Source organism: Trichomycterus rosablanca, chromosome 1 (genome assembly GCF_030014385.1).
Source record: "Trichomycterus rosablanca isolate fTriRos1 chromosome 1, fTriRos1.hap1, whole genome shotgun sequence".
In the NCBI taxonomy this organism is placed as follows: Eukaryota; Metazoa; Chordata; class Actinopteri; order Siluriformes; family Trichomycteridae; genus Trichomycterus; species Trichomycterus rosablanca.
In genome coordinates, this window is record NC_085988.1 from 38326725 (window position 1) to 38345680 (window position 18956).

The window sequence follows — 18956 nt, forward strand, 5'->3', positions numbered from 1 at the left end:
AGTTCCTTAGATTTTTCTGGTCTTTCAAATAACTGGAAAAAAGTGCCCTAGTGCAGAATTCAGCATCTTCAATGTAAAACATTTCTGCTCCACCACAAAATAGCACCAGAAGACTATTGCAATGTGACTCCATGGGTAGCAGACACGAAGACAATGTTATTTGTATAGCTTTTTTTAAATAATTATTTAACATTTTTATTTTTAGTGAAATTTTAATTGTAAAAAGATCTGACTTTTTTCATGAAAACCATTTGGTTACCTGAGACACTGTTGTACTGTTATTACACAGTTTTATACAGTTATTTGATAGGTTAATACTTTGTCAGTACCAGTATGCATGCAACCCCGACAGAAGCAGTATGATAAACTTTCTACTCTTACCCATGGCAAAACCATCATCTGTGAATGCTGCTCCACTTTTGTTCTTTTTGTTCAGCTTCTCCTTGCAGCTAATGGAATGCTCCACAAAATTTACAGTCTAAAAAAGAAGAAGTACATTTCAACTTAAAAATATATATAAAAAAAAATATATATAAAAAAATGTACGTAGTGGAAGCAGCTTAAATTTGCAAAACAAAGAAATGACAAGTGTAGATTACTGCCTACCAGAGGAGGAACAATCATGTAAAAGTTCCTTAAATGCATATTCTTCATGCTGCGAAACTCCGGAGCAAACACTCCCACCAGCATCTTGAAATATTCAGTTCCCTCAGCAGAGTTACTGGTCAGGTCACTCAGCACACTGTCTAGGTGTCTGAAATGAAAGAAGTGTTTGTTTCTGATAAAAGCTAATCGGTTAGATTTTAAGTATTAGTAAAAATCTTTTTGGTGTAATCATATGAAAATAACCATGGCAGTTATGCTACGTTCCTACACTACAGAATGTAAAAACTATCATTCCAATCTGTAGGCTGCTGGGTAACTACAGAGAGACATGTGTAACTCATTGCTTGAATAATGATATACTTTTTTTTACAAACCTCAATTTTAGAAAAGTTAGGATGGCATGTGAAATGCAAATGGCAATGAAAATCAGTGATTTCTAAACTCAAGTGATGTTAAAAACTGCAGCTGTTAGACCTACCTACCTGCAGTTTAGACCCTCATTCTGTTTCTAAGACTAATTTCCTTCGGGATCAATAAAGTATCTATCTATCTATCTATCTATCTATCTATCTATCTATCTATCTATCTATCTATCTATCTATCTATCTACTATGTGGCACATTAGAAAAACTATACAGTAACAAAGGCTGTTAAATAGTAAAAGTGTTGTTATAGGGAACAGTGATGTAACACAGTGATAAACATCGTCCTGTCCCAACCTTTTGTTTTTTACTTTTTGAAAGTTGGAATGAATGTTTTGGTATATTTACCAAAAAAGTTTCATTTATAATATCAAAATATCAAATTGGCCCATTTTAAATGTAATGCAAGTATGAATAACAAAATAACTGCATTGTTCTATAAACTTTTCCAGATTTGTAGTTTGCAGTTAATCATTTATTTTTCATTTAATTTTATTTCATCAACTATTTTATCCTGGTCAGGGTTGCAGTGGGTCAGGTTTAACCAGGAAATTTTGGGCATAATTTTTGCATTTGTCTAACTAGGGTTGTATTTAGTAGTAGACAAAAAGTCGGCTAAAGCCTGCAGTAATAGTGACTCTGACATTTACCATAACAATGGCATTTACATCATAAAATCTTAACTTAGTTTGGCCAACATTATAAATATTAAACCTGTCATTTGCTCTGCAGAAATGAAGAAAAGATATAACTGGGTAATTGGATACAACTGGATTGATGAAAAAGTTAAATGCAGTTTCCACCCATATGCCTTGTCTGTTACTGAATAGTAATAAAAAGAATTATGGATTAGTAAATGTACCATGTTGTATTGTGTTATGTGTTCAAAAGAGACTGCAGAGAGATTATACTTTAGTACCTGGCTGCTTTCTGGGTCTCCTCAGAAAGGCCCTCCTCCTTTACCAGCTCTTCAAAGTTTACAATATCCTCCAGATCTGGAACAAACCTGAAACAGAAGAGAGATATCTCTAATAGACATACCAATATAAATAAAGTGTAATTTTATGAAGATATTTAGAGCACTACATCAGTAACACAGTTAATGTATGTGTGTCTAATGTGACTTTACCTAATGGCACTACTGCAGCAGTGAAGACCTCCAGAGCGGATCATCCGTACATACCCCATTGCATTACCTGAAAGGCAAAGTAAAAACATATAAATACTGCAACTGCTTAGCATTTTAGTAAATATGAAAAGAGCAGCATAAAAAAAGCTTTACCAATCTGGCTGATGAGTTGTCTAAACTGATCAAGGTAGCTTTGGCCATCTGGAGTGATGCCTAGTTTCCTGATACCCCGATTGAACTTTTCTGCCCTCTCAAAGGGGTACTGTAAATGTTCCAATAAACCAAGTGATCAGAAAACAACAACTCATAGATAAATATAATAAAACATATTTTAAAAGAATGTGCAGTTAGAGAGTTTCCTACCTTTTGATCTGATTGGTCTTTGGTTTCTCTGAAGAAGCGAATGTCTTTGATTAGCCTGGATTTGATGTGCTCATCATACATAAACTGGCTGAAGATGTAGAACTTCTTACGGAGGAACTGATAGGTAAAGTTGACCTAAATAAAAAAGATGGTGCATTAGTCTGCCTGCATGGACCTCGGCACCACATTGTGCATTTTAAAAGGATCAACACTGTATAATCTTTAGCTCATTCACACAATTACAAACTAGGTGGAATAGCAGCCTATTATGCAAGCACACCACTGCTGAGATCCAGGTTGGAATCGCAGCTGTGCTGTCAGACTGGCGCCCTGCCCAGAGTATTCCTGCCTTGTGCTCAGTGTTTTCTGTTGGCACCTGACCCACCACAACTCTGACCAGTATAAAGCAGTTGATGAAAATAAAATGGGAAAAACAAACAAATAGACTTTACGCACTGTTGTATTCATGATGCCGGTCCCATGGGTGCGAATTGAATTAGCAATGTGCCGAATATTTATGGTGTTCAAGTGCTTGTTGTTGCTCGTCTTCTCAATGAAGATCTACAGATAAGTGCACACAGTCATGTGTACCATATATTCACAAATACTGAAATACAGGATGAATAATCCAGCAACAGCTGGTGTTAAAACATGACTTACCTGGTTGTTTAAGTTGTAAAGGTAACGTGAGACAAAAACATGGATGTTTCTCATGATTTCTAACACATCCAGTCCCTAGAGGAGAATACAGTGGTTGTAAGAAGCACATAGTATTGAGACACTGCAAGAATTTGCTTAATCCTAAGTAAACATAAAGTAACATACCTGTTCCAGGGTCTGACTAGGAAGATGAGCCTCAGTCATGACCAGGCCATATCGCTGTGTGGCTAAGTTCCTCATCTCACTGTAGGTGGCCCAGTCATGGAGAGCCACTGTAGTCAGGTTGTAGAATGTTCTGTCTAGGTAGTGAGTTACATATGCTGCAATATAAATAAAGCATTGTTAGTTAGATGCATTTCATGCTCAAACACCTTCTTTTATACTTGCCTTTACTACCAAAATTAGCATTGTGAACATCTCTGCATCTTTAATCCTAAAGTATTAAATAGTTTGTCGATCAATGCACCAAGAATATCATCACAAATCTGACACAATGTGTAGTATGCATTTTAGGAACCATTAATAAACTGAAAATGACTACCTGCTAGTCTTGCATTGGTCATGGGTAGAGATGTTTTGGGGACTTAATCAACCAGACCTCACTATTAGACTATATCACAGACTGGATTGAAAAAATGAAGAACATCATTCTTTTTCCACTGGTTATAACTTTTGTTTAAAAAAGATTTTGTGTATGTATGGTTTGTTTAAATCTAATTCATTCAAATTATCCTCCAGGCCACTCAAAGAGGATGGGTCTGGTTCCTCTCAAGGTTCCTTCATGTAATTTTAAGTTAGTTTTTCCTTGCCACTGTCGCCCTCAGCTTACTCAACAGGGGTTTTTGGTTCTGGATGCTGAAAGGTTGCTTTGATTTTATGTAAAAAAGCACTATACAAATAAATTTGATTTGACTAAATAGGGAATTTCAGTAGACCCTGTTTAAAAGACATACAAAACTGTGGCATCTGCACTAGACCACTCTATATAATCAGAATTAAGTCATCCAGGAGTTAACCCTGTTCATGGGGAATTTAAACCTTTTTTTAATTTACAGCTCTGTAAAATTCTTTGGAAATTCTCAGTACTCAGTCAACAATGTGTAAATAATGTCTTTCGACTATCTGACCTTTGATGTCAACGAAGCGGTTAAAGAAACGGATGGGCTTGAGGAAAAAGAAGTGAGCCAGGTCCTTCATGCCCACTTTGAAAGGGTTTCGGTCGTCCAGCTTGAGATGGGTGTGGACTGAGAGCCGAAGGTCTTTTTCTATCTCCTTACACAGCTTGTCCAACAAATGCTAATGGAAAATAAATGGCCAATAACAAACCAAGCCATTTTAAATCCATAAACTCCTAAAATTTTTCACACATAGTTTCTACTTAAGCATCTTCTCTCTCACCTCATTGAAGACCTCCATGATTTCCTTGTCATAGCACTCTAGCAGCTGCTCGCAGGATTCCAGGTGTTTGGTGTACAGCATGGTGGGAACGCTATCTCTGAGAGCACTAAACATGTACTACAGCATAACAAGAAAAGTCATTTAGAAAATTCATTTATTCACTGGATGATTAACAGCAATTAAAGTATGGTAGTATTTAAGTAAAATGCAAAAGTTGGATCAATTTATTGAAATATAAAGTAAGAACATTGTACAATTATAGCAGTAAAACATAAGTTTTAAGACATACATGAATCCTAGCTGCATCCACAGCATTATCATATACATCATCCAGGTAAATAGGAAAGACTGCACGGTGCCAGTAGAGAAAGCTGCAGTCACACTGTAATTTAACCCTGAAAAAAAGAAAAAATATTTTAAGCTAGACTTTAAGGGGTAATAGACACATTTTGTTATAGTAAACTGCCAAAAACATGATTTACATACAATGGAGGCCAAAAATATGATACCACTAATGAACCTGCTACTTTTTGTGTTATTTTCCAATATAATAAATTTTTTTCATTATAAATTTAAGTTACAAAGTTGAATCTTTTAAAATATTTTAGACTGCTTGTGTGTAAGAGAGATCTGTAGCTCCACTCATTAGAAACAATAGTCAACTGTTGAAAATTAATTTAAATGACTTTTTCAAACAGACAGCATTATTCAAACAACAACACCATCTTCTACATCCCTTATACATATAATACATTAAGAAATGTTTGTGCTTTCATGATCATTACCTCTCTTTTAATTCACTGATCAGGTCCAGTTTCTTTAGGAGAAGTTGTAAAGGCAGAAGCTCCTCATCTTTGAATGTTTTCTAGAAAACAAAATAAAAATGTAAGTCATGTGTTTGTAGTTAATAGCACACAATGCCAAATTATTGTCATTATTTATAATTATTTTTTCACAAATGTATTATCTTTTAGTTTCCTACCATATGAATCATTAGAGTGCAGTAATTGAAATTTAAAATTTTATATTTATATTTACATTTTTGGGATAAAAACTGACATCTAGTTGTTTCCGGAATCAATGAGGTGGAACATGTATATAGAGGTAAATAACTCAACATAATTCAACAGGCACATTTTATTAGTATCACAATGCCTCACAGAGCAGCTATGTTAATGCCATGCTAGGTGTTGCTAGCTGCCAGCCTGTCAACTGTGTGCTAAAGTACATAAAATCCCATAGATTATCCTGCCATATCCTCATAAATTTTGCGTAACTGTAAATTGTATTCAATCCCTAGCTGAACCAGCCATTTTTACTATTCTACTATTTACTTGTTATCTACAATAAAATAAATAATAATAATTAATTATTTAAAACAATAAATAATTCCAGATATTGTGGTGTATTATGAAACATTTTATTTATTATGAATAAATAACTGAGAATTGTCACTTGAGTAGTTAGTAAAGGTTTGACTGCATGCTACATAGTTAATCAGTACAGAATATTGTCACTTCAAGCACATGCTGTCTGTTCTTGGCAAGGGTATAAAAAGTATTACTATCATTTTGTATCTGCTGTTAAAAACACTACAAAAGATTTATACCCCTCTCATATACCATATACATTCCACAAAAACAATACAACCTCAGAATAGTTTTAAAGAAACCCCAAAACTTTTGTCTGTATTGATTTATTGCTTAATGTTACAGTAGAAAATGTTGTATAAGGGGATGTTGGTCTTTGTTTGTGCATAGCGAAATGCTCTGTTTTGTTTTTATTAAGAAACTGAAGGTCTCTTTAGTTAGCCCCATAACAAAACTACTAGCTTCATTACAGCCTGGATGCCCATATAGCATACAGCAATATGATAGTTGTTAGCTTATACAATCAGCCAGCTGATTATATAAGCTAGCTGATAGTGCTTATAATTGTCCTTAAGCCACACCTCATGCACATTGTTCTCTTACCATTTGAGTACCCACGCTAAGCGCTAGCGACACCACCAGTCTTCTTTCTTTGGTGCTCGGACCGTTCAGAGTGTTCTCAGCCAGTACCAAAGCAGAAAGCACATCCAGTCTCTGCTCACTGTACTTCTTATCAGAGATCACCCTTTTCTACAGCACAACACAGAAAGATCAACCTTGCACTTACAGGGGTTGGACAAAATAACTGAAACACCTGTCATTTTAGTGTGGGAGGTTTCATGGCTAAATTGGACCAGTCTGGTGGCCAATCTTCATTAATTGCACATTGCACCAGTAAGAGCAGAGTGTGAAGGTTCAATTAGCAGGGTAAGAGCACAGTTTTGCTCAAAATATTGCAATGCACACAACATTATGGGTGACATACCAGAGTTCAAAAGAGGACAAATTGTTGGTGCACGTCTTGCTGGCGCATCTGTGACCAAGACAGCAAGTCTTTGTGATGTATCAAGAGCCACGGTATCCAGGGTAATGTCAGCATACCACCAAGAAGGACAAACCACATCCGACAGGATTAACTGTGGACGCAAGAGGAAGCTGTCTGAAAGGGATGTTCGGGTGCTAACCCGGATTGTATCCAAAAAACATAAAACCACGGCTGCCCAAATCACGGCAGAATTAAATGTGCACCTCAACTCTCCTGTTTCCACCAGAACTGTCCGTCGGGAGCTCCACAGGGTCAATATACACGGCCGGGCTGCTATAGCCAAACCTTTGGTCACTCGTGCCAATGCCAAACGTCGGTTTCAATGGTGCAAGGAGCGCAAATCTTGGGCTGTGGACAATGTGAAACATGCATTGTTCTCTGATGAGTCCACCTTTACTGTTTTCCCCACATCCGGGAGAGTTACGGTGTGGAGAAGCCCCAAAGAAGCGTACCACCCAGACTGTTGCATGCCCAGAGTGAAGCATGGGGGTGGATCAGTGATGGTTTGGGCTGCCATATCATGGCATTCCCTTGGCCCAATACTTGTGCTAGATGGGCGCGTCACTGCCAAGGACTACCGAACCATTCTGGAGGACCATGTGCATCCAATGGCGGTGCCGTGTATCAGGATGACAATGCACCAATACACACAGCAAGACTGGTGAAAGATTGGTTTGATGAACATGAAAGTGAAGTTGAACATCTCCCATGGCCTGCACAGTCACCAGATCTAAATATTATTGAGCCACTTTGGGGTGTTTTGGAGAAGCGAGTCAGGAAACGTTTTCCTCCACCAGCATCACGTAGTGACCTGGCCACTATCCTGCAAGAAGAATGGCTTAAAATCCCTCTGACCACTGTGCAGGACTTGTATATGTCATTTCCAAGACGAATTGACGCTGTATTGGCCGCAAAAGGAGGCCCTACACCAAACTAATAAATTATTGTGGTCTAAAACCAGGTGTTTCAGTTATTTTGTCCAACCCCTGTAGATATTATCAAAACAATACCTACACACAACAGGATAAAAACACAATAAAACTATAAAAAGACATGCAATGTCATGTTAAAATAGTAAAGTTATTTCAGGTAGTATGCATAGTACTAGATACCATGTAATGGTCAATAAAGGTCAACAGCTCTTTTGGCTATGTCCTGGATAATGCACATTTTTATGAATTACAGGACTTTCACTGATAAAAAAAAAAAATGGTTTCCACTGTCTACAATTTTGTTGTTGTATGTGGGGCATTCCAGAGGTATGTAATTTAGGATGAGTGGTGTTGCAAGTTTGAAATTGTGGTGCTTCTCCTTTGATTAGATGCAAATGTGCAAGTCTTGTATGTCCAATCCTTTATCTTGTGTATATACACCTTACATCTGCTTTCTTACTCTTATGCCTAGATTTATCTCATATAGTTTGATGGATTTTTGGTCATTCCAACTTGCGGTCCATCTATTTATGATATAGTTGTTTATAGGTTTTTAAGATCTGTTGGGCAAATGAGACAGTTTTTGGTCTTAATTTTCATAGGCCTTCTTTGCTGTAGTGTTAGCAATCTTGTTTCCCTCTCGCCCACAATGCTCCAGAACCCAGAAAATTGAGTTGATTCCTGGGTGTTAAGTGTCTGCAGACATGTTCTTGAGTCTGTGTCTTGTTTTCTCTATGTATTCCAATGCCATGATTATTACCTGGGTTTCTGCAGTAAACATCAAGCTCTGATCCTGTATGTTCTGTCCATACCGGGTGTTTACTGGTACGAGTGCGGCATTTACATGGTTTTTGGTTTTGACTGTCTGTGTGGAGGATCTGATGATTTGAGAATCTGCTCCTTACATCATAGAAACTCATGGATGCTGGAAGGTCTTCGTTTTCTTGTTTTGGGTTAGATATAGGATTATAACCAACTGCTGGACTTTCCATGGGGATGGGGTCGATATTTGTTTTTAATGATCAATATTTGGACAAATACCCAACCACATGGGGGCCAAAATTTGCTATCAAATTGTTTTGGTTCTTTCAATACACATTTAGGTCTACAAACCTTAATTCCAGAAAAGTTGGGATAGTATGTGAAATTCTAACCATAACAGTGGTCAAGTAATTAATTAAACATTTTCTTTGATCTGTATTTAATTACACCATACATGCCATTTTTGGCAAAATAGCCAGTCATAACAACTATACCTTTCTGTATGAACCTTTTATACTTAAGCATGACTGCATTAACTGCTCAAGATGTAATTTAATACATTTTATAACTTTCTAAACTGTCCCTGTCCCAATTTTTTAAAATTATTTCAATAAAACATTAAATGTCTTGTCTTTGTAATAGTTTTTGTTAAAATAGTCAATATGGCTATAAAAATAATCACGGCATTCAGTTTTTTTGCATTGTACAAGCTGTCCCAACTCTTCTGGAATTATGAAGTGCACATGTAACAAGTTGTGTTTGGTCAGTGGGCTGGACTTTGGGCATGCTAATGCATTGAGAACTTTACCTTGGCTGTAGCAATAGCGGTCAGAGCCTGTGACTGCAGCTGCTGAGTGATATGAGAAACAGAGTCTGCCACCACTAGAGACCGGCGGTGAAATGTGTGTTCTATTGCCTTTGTATAACAAAAAAACAAAGTTATTAATAAAAAATTGAGGAACAATCATGTGCTCTACAGCATGTTTTACTAAATACTGTTAAAATCTTTATTTTCTAAAGACTATTTAACAAATAGTCAGTAAATAAATGGCAGGCTTCTCAAATACATATGTCAATACTGTTCTTTAACAAAAAGGTTAAACAACCATAATTCAGGTTATAATAAATCAATTCTGTTAAGTTTGCTATCTGAGTAGGAAAAGACATTTTACCTTAAGTAGTTCCACCAGACGACACAGGGCCTTCACAGAGGTCTTTGTCATTGGCTTCTGCATTGACATGTACAAGTTCATGGTGGTTTTTATGTTGATACTAATGCTGTATGCATACAGGATTCCCTGCAAAAATACAGAACCAGAGGCTATCTTCAAATCCAAATAATTTATTACACAATGCCTGAAACAATTAGTTCTACAGAAATTAGTAAAAGAAAAGAAGAAAATGCTCTTATTACCCAAGACTAAGACTACATAATCAAGTATACATACTAAAATGTCTTTACCTGCAGAAAGACATTGCACCTGTTGCTCAAGTCTTCTGAAAGTTTGTCAGATTTCTGGTCTTTAGATAAGATAGCCTCCATCTTCATCATCCACGAGGTGACAAACACATAATAAGACTGTACGTCTCTGGAAAAAAGAGACAGCCACAGACTTTAACACAGAATACGTACTATGAAACAAAACAATACAAACACTACATTCATATTTTCATTAAATTGTCTTGCAATACCATATAACTCACTTGGTTAGCACTTGGGCCTTTTGTTGTAAGAATGTATCTCTGCTGGTACGAATAGCCTGAAGACTTTTCTTATCCATCAATTTGGCTGCTGCTTGGACTTTATTAACCAAAAACGTGTCAGAAAACCAGATAATGTTTGCAGTCAGCGTAACTGCAGGAACCTTTTAGGGAAAAGGTTAAAGCTTATTCAAAGCAAATTATGCATGGACATTTACACATGCACACACAAATGGAAATATTACATTACATAGAATTACATTTATATGTTTCACCACCGCTTTATCTTGGTCACATGGTGGATTCTGCTTCCCCAGAATCACTGGGAGCAAATGCAGTACCAGGATGCTTATCCATCTTTGAGCCTCACCCCCTCCAATCAGACATAGCCAATCATGTCTGTATGTAGACACCTGACCAGTTGATAGCACAGATAGGGATTTGAATCCTGGATCTTAGCAGTAGTAGGCTCGCATAATTAATCTATGCGCCACACTAGCGCCTATATAGCGCCTATATTAAAATTTACACTGAATATATAATGACAATTTTGGTGCATTTGTTTAGAAAGAAAGAAAGAAAGAAAGATATCCTTTATTTGTCATATATACATATACAGATGTACAGTACAATGAAATTCTTTCTTCGCATATCCCAGCTGGTGTTGGAAGCTGGGGTCAGAGCACAGGGTCAGCCAACTTACGGCCCCCCTGGAGCAGACAGGGTTAAGGGCCTTGCTCAAGGACCCAACAGTGGCTACATAGCAGAGCCTGGATTTGAACCGCCAATCTTCCGGTTGATAGCCCAAAGCCCTACCCACTAGGCTACCACAGGCCCATACTACATACTTAATCTAATTTTATAAAATTTTATAAATTAGCACTGTTGCTTTACAGCCAGAGGATCCTGGGTTCGATTCCCAGGTGGATCGTTCAGGGTCCTTTCTGTATAGAGTTTGCATGTTACCTCCAGTGTCTGATTGGGTTTTATCCGGGAGCTTTGGTTTCCTTTCAAAGCACAAAGACATGCAAAATTGCCTGTGACTGTGTTAGACATTGAACTTAAACTGATGTGTAACCTGTAACTACCATTCATTCATGAATGTAACCAGTGTAAAACATGATGTTAAAATCCCCCAAAAAAACAAACAAACAGTCTGCGATTAATATCTGCCTTGCCCAGGGTATTCCTGCCTTGCATTGCATGGTTTCCTGATGAAACCGGACCCACCAGGATAAAGCGGTTGATGAAAATAATAATACAATTCAAATATAGTACATAGAGGTGATATAGAACATGATTAGGGGCCCTCCCTCTCAGTGAATTGTTATGGCATGTGTCAACATAATGTGAGGGTTGGCAAAATACAAACATTCAAGTTGTTTGGTAACCCATGCAGCTTTACAACATGTTTTTGTTTATTAATATATGCAGACAAACCTTTTTACACACATCCAAAAGTGATTTGTAGAGCTTCTTATCAACCGTTCGGAAAATGTGGAAATGCAGGACAAAAAGGCCACATATTCCTGCATATCTATCCCTCTGGTCAATCTCTGAGGGCTCACCTATTAACACAAATATTTGGCATGATGCAGAGAAATGCATTACTTTATTATATAGGTTATAATTATTATTAATTATTAGTTGATTGTTAATAGTAAGGAGATACAAACCGAGTTTTGACTCCACATTGGCAAAGATGGTGCGAATGTTGTGAGCAAACTCCTCAGCAAAGGCGCTGTTTTTGGAGACTGACACACCTTCCCCAGGATTGTCAAATCTCTGATCTACACAAGCCTTTCAAGTACATAAAGAGAAATATCAATTACACACAAACAAAATATCCCCTGTCCTCTAGATACAGGCTAACATCCACTATTTATTAAATTTGCCTTCTTCACTTCCCTATCTCCAGAATGCACTCCAGAAAACATGTATAATAAAGGTGATACCTGAAAGATCATGCTGTCCAGCAGCTGGCCTTCAAGCTTCAGCAAAAGCTTCTCGAATGGCTTCAGTTTCTCCTCAGGAATTGCAAATTTAGACGGGTTGTGGTGAACAGATTTAAGTAATCTGTAAACACAAGACAATTTTTTATTAAATAAGTATGTACAGTACATGCACAAACGTGTTTTTAATAAGACACAGTTGTGATTATTGGTTCATTTGACTTGGAAACTACAAATTCCTGGAGTGTCTGAATGGTTTTCACTAAAGAGCAGAAGTAAAGAAAGAGATTTGATTAAAACAGATATAAAATAATTATACCTACCCCGAAATCAGTCCAGAATCTTTATTAAAATCAAATTTGGGAATTCAGATTAACTGTGACAAACCTCTAATATTTCTTTAGAATTTACTTGAGTGCTGTGTGCTAGTTTGTGTATGTCGTAGTCAATTTGGGAATTGAGAAAAGAATCAATTCCACCGAGTTACAACAAATCTTAAAGCTTTATGTCCCTCACATAGTAAAAAAAAATAAAAAAGCCTGACTAAAACAAGAAAATTATCAAAAACATATCTTAAAAAACAAACCACTAAGCACTACTAAAGTCCCATTTTTAGTCCACAAACACACATTTATATTTACATTTACATTTTCAGCATTTAGCAGACGCTTTTATCCAAAGCGACTTACACAATGAGCAATGAGGGTTAAGGGCCTTGCTCAGGGACCCAACAGTGGCAACTTGGTGGTGGCGGGGCTTGAACCGGCAACCTTCTGTTTACTAGTCCAGTACCTTAACCACTGAGCTATCACTGGCTCATTTATATGATTCGTCCAAGGGTGCTACAATCCTTGCATACAAAAGATTTGGTTTGTTTAGAGTCAATGTTTTAATGTTATCATGGGTTCATATGTGTTTCTAACCTCCCCACCTTTTATACATCTTCCAGTGGTCTTTCAAAGTGCCGTGGTTCTCCATTATCTCATCCAAGGTGATCAGTATCACCAGAAGTTCACCCAGGTGCTCATACACCGTCTGCTCAAAACATACAGTTGTCTTAAAGGATGAATCACACACAGGGAACATCAAAAGTGATCTTTACAAACATTTACCTGAAAATGCACTCCACTTGACTCAATTATTTTTGTGGCAGCTCTACAAAGAAAGGTCAAAGAAAATAAAAGTGAAACTATGATTAACATAAAAAAAAAAAAAAAAAATGTTGAAATGACACAGAATTCAAACTCTCACCTGTTGTTATTGTAGAGTGCAGCCAGCTGGTGAACCAGGTTAACCACGACTTCAAAGCAACGTGAGACAAAGCAGGACAGCTCCTATGTAGAAAGAAAAGACATGACAAATTGTATCACTGTTTAAGTTAATTATTGAAATATTAGCTGGACGTGCAATTGGTGATCTCTTGGACATATACAGGGTGAGTCAAAAGTCTCAGGACACTCTTTTATTTCAGAAACGAAAGGGAAAATGACATATCTGAATACCCCAGCAAGTAATGGGTGAGGGGGCCTTTTTTTTTAGGCTATGTCCGGAACATGGCCGCCATCTTGAAAGCCGCCATATTGGATCAAGGGCAAGTTTTTCCAGTGGGAAGGTGGTCATGTAGCATATCAAAGAAGACCATAATTTTCTCAGAAATCGATTGTTCGTCAGTGGCTGGATATTCAATTCCCTGGTCATTGGATTGCCCATCGTTGTCCTATGGAATGGCCGCCCAGATCACCTGACCTCACACCACTCGACTTTTATCTCTGGGGTCATCTCAAACAAATTGTGTATGCTGAGAAAATCCACAACAAACACCACCTTCAGCACCGCATCGTGGGGGCATTTCTCCAGAGATTCTCATGTGGGTTCATAACAATTGAATCCAGCGCCTTCAGCTCTGTGTTCAGCACCAGGGACAACACATTGAACACGTCAAACAGCTGTGCATCACAGGGAACTTGGGATCTGATTGCGGCAATCAATTTCTGAGAAAATTCTGGTCTTCTTTGATATGCTACATGACCACCTTCCCATTGGAAAAACTTGCCCTTGATCCAATATGGCGGCTTTCAAGTTGGCGGCCATGTTCCGGACATAGCCTAAAAGATAGGCCCCCTCACCCATTACTTGCTGGGGTATTCAGATATGTCATTTTCCCTTTCGTTTCTGAAATAAAAGAGTGTCCTGAGACTTTTGACTCACCCTGTAGTAGGGTGTGCAGCATCATTCTGGCATACTACACTGCCTGGCCAAAAAAGTCATTGTTTTGATTTAAATAAGCAAATATCCAGGATGAAATGACTGGGATTAGGTTAAAAGTTAATTAATTAGCTACAATAATGGAGTATTTTAGAGTTTTATAATATTTTAATACTGTCATGTCACAGTTATTCAACCCCTATATAATTTTGCTGATCTTAAAATCTTCTGCAAGTATGTAAAATCTAAAATTGGGTTATAACATGATTAAACTATTGGGAACTCAAAAACAACCCTTAATTTGCATCAGCTGTAGTGTGTTATATAAAAACCACCAAAAAAAGCTGTCACAAAAACTAAAAGAGGAGGTGATTTTGTTTCACCAAAATACCATGGGTATTTCCAATACCTTGAACATTTTGAGAGAGACTATTGGGAGTATTGTGCAAAAGTTTCAGTCTTACATTTACATTACATTTTTGGCATTTAGCAGTCGCTTTTATCCAAAGCGACATACAGTCTAAGCAATTGAGGGTTAAGGGTCTTGGTCAAGGGCCCAACAGTTGCAACCTGACAGTGGTGGAATTAGAACCAGCGACCTTCTGCTTACTAGTCCAGTACCTTAACCGCTAGGCTACAACTGCCAGTCTTATAGCGCAGCAGCAAGCCTGGCCACTGGAGAAAGCTCAAAAGCCTCAGCAGGTTTATTATAAACAAAAAAAACACTGTTATTGCGAAAGAATTACAGGATGACCAGATGAAAGCTGGGGCAAATTCCAGGTGGAATTTGGATAGGCCTACAAAGTTCTGGTGCTGGGGGTTTAATTGTAATGTGTGTGTGATTGTGTGTGTGTGTGTGTGTGTGTGTGTGTGTGTGTATAGAAAGCTACTTAAAATTTAGACCAACATACACAGAACTCACCAAACTGCACTACATAACTTAATGTGTCAAGTACACTTGCGAGGTCATTAAAATAATTGTATTGCTGTGTTTTTGCATGTTGCATTACATATATAAAGGCCAGGTAAAAGGAAATATACAGCTGCTTTAGTCTTCAACAAGTGATTTACTTGTTCCTTTATGTGTTTAAAAACTAAACTACACTTAAACGTACATGACCTGAAAAAGTATCATCACCTGCAAAAAAGAGATGAAGCGCCCCATTTGAACCTGACACTCTCCCTCCACCACACTCGTGTCTGAAACTGTGACACAAAAACACAAAAAATGTCAAAAAAACACAGCTTTCATGATTAATGATACAGTGATACCCTTAATGACCTTTAAATGTGCCCATAAATATATACAATATTGTTCAACTTGAGTTAAACACTCCGATAGCCTTCCACAACCTTCTCACAATTAGTTGGCCCATTCCACCTGACAGGACTGGTGTAACTGAGTTTCTCAGTTTTGGGTCCCTGCTCACACAGTTCTGGCGATACATTTTCTATGGGATTAATGTCATGGCTTTGTGATGGCCACCCAATTACCTTTACTTTGTTATCTTTAAACTTAGCACCCCCACGACATGATGCTGCCAGCCCAATATGCTCCATGGTTAGGGTGGTGTTATTTGGCTGCTACGCCTCCTCTTTCTTCTTTCATACACAACAATGGTCATTTTGTTCCATTTTTGTTTCATCAGACCGGAGGACATTTCTCCAAAAAGTAAGATCTTTGTCCCCATGTGCAACTGCAAATTGTAACATGGCTGTAACCTTTTTATGGTGGTTTTGGAGAAGTGGCTCCTTCCTTGCTGAATGGCCTTTCAGGTCATGTCAATACAGAAGATATTTTACTGCTGATAATCCTACATTTGTATGTTTCCTCCAGCATCTTCACAGGGTCGTTTACTGTTGTTCTTGGATTGATTTTCTTACCAAGGTACATTCATCTTTAAAAGAAAGAAAGTGTTTCCTTCCTGAACAGTATGATGGCTGGGTGGTCCCATGGTGCTTAATCTTGCATATGATGATAATTTTTTCACATTTTCCAAGCAATTTAAGGCATTATTTAAACTATTTAAGCTATTTTTAAGCTATCCTGTATGTATATCCCCATGGTTATATACTGTTTAAGCATATATATATATATATATATATATATATATACAGTGTATCACAAAAGTGAGTACACCCCTCACATTTCTGCAAATATTTCATTATATCTTTTCATGTGACAACACTATAGACATGAAACTTGGATATAACTTAGAGTAGTCAGTGTACAGCTTGTATAGCAGTGTAGATTTACTGTCTTCTGAAAATAACTCAACACACAGCCATTAATGTCTAAATAGCTGGCAACATAAGTGAGTACACCCCACAGTGAACATGTCCAAATTGTACCCAAATGTGTCATTGTCCCTCCCTGGTGTCATGTGTCAAGGTCCCAGGTGTAAATGGGGAGCAGGGCTGTTAAATTTGGTGTTTTGGGTACAATTCTCTCATACTGGCCACTGGATATTCAACATGGCACCTCATGGCAAAGAACTCTCTGAGGATGTGAGAAATAGAAGTGTTGCTCTCCACAAAGATGGCCTGGGCTATAAGAAGATTACTAACACCCTGAAACTGAGCTACAGCATGGTGGCCAAGGTCATACAGCGGTTTTCCAGGACAGGTTCCACTCGGAACAGGCTTCGCCAGGGTCGACCAAAGAAGTTGAGTCCACGTGTTCAGCGTCATATCCAGAGGTTGGCTTTAAAAAATAGACACATGAGTGCTGCCAGCATTGCTGCAGAGGTTGAAGACGTGGGAGGTCAGCCTGTCAGTGCTCAGACCATACGCCGCACACTGCATCAACTCGGTCTGCATGGTCGTCATCCCAGAAGGAAGCTGAGGCACAAGAAAGCCCGCAAACAGTTTGCTGAAGACAAGCAGTCCAAGAACATGGATTACTGGAATGCCCTGTGGTCTGATGAGACCAAGACAAACTTGTTTGGCTCAGATGGTGTCCAGCATGTGTGGCGGCGCCCTGGTGAGAAGTACCAAGACAACTGTATCTTGCCTACAGTCAAGCATGGTGGTGGTAGCATCATGGTCTTGGGCTGCATGAGTGTTGCTGGCACTGGGGAGCTGCAGTTCATTGAGGGAAACATGAATTCCAACATGTACTGTGACATTCTGAAACAGAGCATGATCCCCTCCCTTCGAAAACTGGGCCTCATGGCAGTTTTCCAACAGGATAACGACCCCAAACACAACCTCCAAGATGACAACTGCCTTGCTGAGGAAGCTGAAGGTAAAGGTGATGGACTAAACCCAATTGAGCACCTGTGGCGCATCCTCAAGTGGAAGGTGGAGGAGTTCAAGGTGTCTAACATCCACCAGCTCCGTGATGTCATCATGGAGGAGTGGAAGAGGATTCCAGTAGCAACCTGTGCAGCTCTGGTGAATTCCATGCCCAGGAGGGTTAAGGCAGTGCTGGATAATAATGGTGGTCACACAAAATATTGACACTTTGGGCACAATTTGGACATGTTCACTGTGGGGTGTACTCACTTATGTTGCCAGCCATTTAGACATTAATGGCTGTGTGTTGAGTTATTTTCAGAAGACAGTAAATCTACACTGCTATATAAGTTGTACACTGACTACTCTAAGTTATATCCAAGTTTTATTTCTATAGTGTTGTCCCATGAAAAGATATAATAAAATATTTGCAGAAATGTGAGGGGTGTACTCACTTTTGTGATACACTGTATATATATATATATATATAAAACCATGAATATATATCCTATTCTCTTGAATTCTTCTAAATATATACATTTATAGCATAATGTACAGTAATAAAATGATTACCTCCTTCACCATAGTACAACAAGCCATTGTAAAACTTTGTCTCAGCCTAAATGCAAAATACAAAACAAATTATACATTAATAACAACGGCAGTGAAAAACTGTCATGTATTTTCTATCGAACAGTCCTGTGAATCCTAATTTTATCCTAAAGTAAAACAGCATTTGCTACATACCTCATATTTCAGGTTCTTAACTTCACTGCAGAGAGCTGCATATACTGTAATGACTTTATTGAGAACCTACACAAACGAAACAAAAAGCACATATTTTATATTGATTTATTTATTAGGATTTTAATGTCATGTTTTACACACTTTGGTTACATTCATGACAGAAACGGTAGATACTGGTTACACAAGATTCATCAGCTCACAAGTTCAACATCAAACACAGTCATGGACAATTAAGTATCACCTGTTAACCTGACTGCATGTCTTTGGACTGTGGAAGGAAACCGGAGCTCCCGGAGAAAACCCATGCAGACACGGGGAGAACATGCAAACACCACCCTGAAACTATTTTTTCTATTTAACTATTTAGGATCAACAAAGGTTATAACATTTACCTATTATTTGATATTTATACATGGTTCAGAAACCG

At 38.0% G+C, this 18956-nt stretch overlaps 1 protein-coding gene across 1 annotated transcript in view; it reads right to left on the reverse strand.

Moving 5' to 3' along the window:
• The window catches only part of washc4 (WASH complex subunit 4), a 30205-nt gene that overhangs the window by 4828 nt on the left and 6421 nt on the right, over nucleotides 1-18956 (reverse strand). Inside the window, exons 4-30 of the mRNA XM_062992530.1 lie at nucleotides 18530-18595; nucleotides 18356-18401; nucleotides 15684-15751; nucleotides 13592-13674; nucleotides 13453-13495; nucleotides 13272-13375; nucleotides 12344-12464; nucleotides 12065-12188; nucleotides 11829-11956; nucleotides 10392-10552; nucleotides 10150-10276; nucleotides 9860-9985; nucleotides 9496-9603; nucleotides 6552-6698; nucleotides 5364-5443; nucleotides 4868-4973; nucleotides 4579-4695; nucleotides 4308-4476; nucleotides 3346-3500; nucleotides 3181-3255; nucleotides 2977-3081; nucleotides 2521-2655; nucleotides 2311-2419; nucleotides 2158-2224; nucleotides 1948-2034; nucleotides 607-754; nucleotides 382-478 (exon numbers count right to left, since the gene is read on the reverse strand). Coding sequence (XP_062848600.1) covers nucleotides 382-478; nucleotides 607-754; nucleotides 1948-2034; nucleotides 2158-2224; nucleotides 2311-2419; nucleotides 2521-2655; nucleotides 2977-3081; nucleotides 3181-3255; nucleotides 3346-3500; nucleotides 4308-4476; nucleotides 4579-4695; nucleotides 4868-4973; nucleotides 5364-5443; nucleotides 6552-6698; nucleotides 9496-9603; nucleotides 9860-9985; nucleotides 10150-10276; nucleotides 10392-10552; nucleotides 11829-11956; nucleotides 12065-12188; nucleotides 12344-12464; nucleotides 13272-13375; nucleotides 13453-13495; nucleotides 13592-13674; nucleotides 15684-15751; nucleotides 18356-18401; nucleotides 18530-18595 — 2902 coding nt within the window. The remainder of the gene's footprint in view (nucleotides 1-381; nucleotides 479-606; nucleotides 755-1947; nucleotides 2035-2157; nucleotides 2225-2310; nucleotides 2420-2520; nucleotides 2656-2976; nucleotides 3082-3180; nucleotides 3256-3345; nucleotides 3501-4307; nucleotides 4477-4578; nucleotides 4696-4867; nucleotides 4974-5363; nucleotides 5444-6551; nucleotides 6699-9495; nucleotides 9604-9859; nucleotides 9986-10149; nucleotides 10277-10391; nucleotides 10553-11828; nucleotides 11957-12064; nucleotides 12189-12343; nucleotides 12465-13271; nucleotides 13376-13452; nucleotides 13496-13591; nucleotides 13675-15683; nucleotides 15752-18355; nucleotides 18402-18529; nucleotides 18596-18956) is intronic.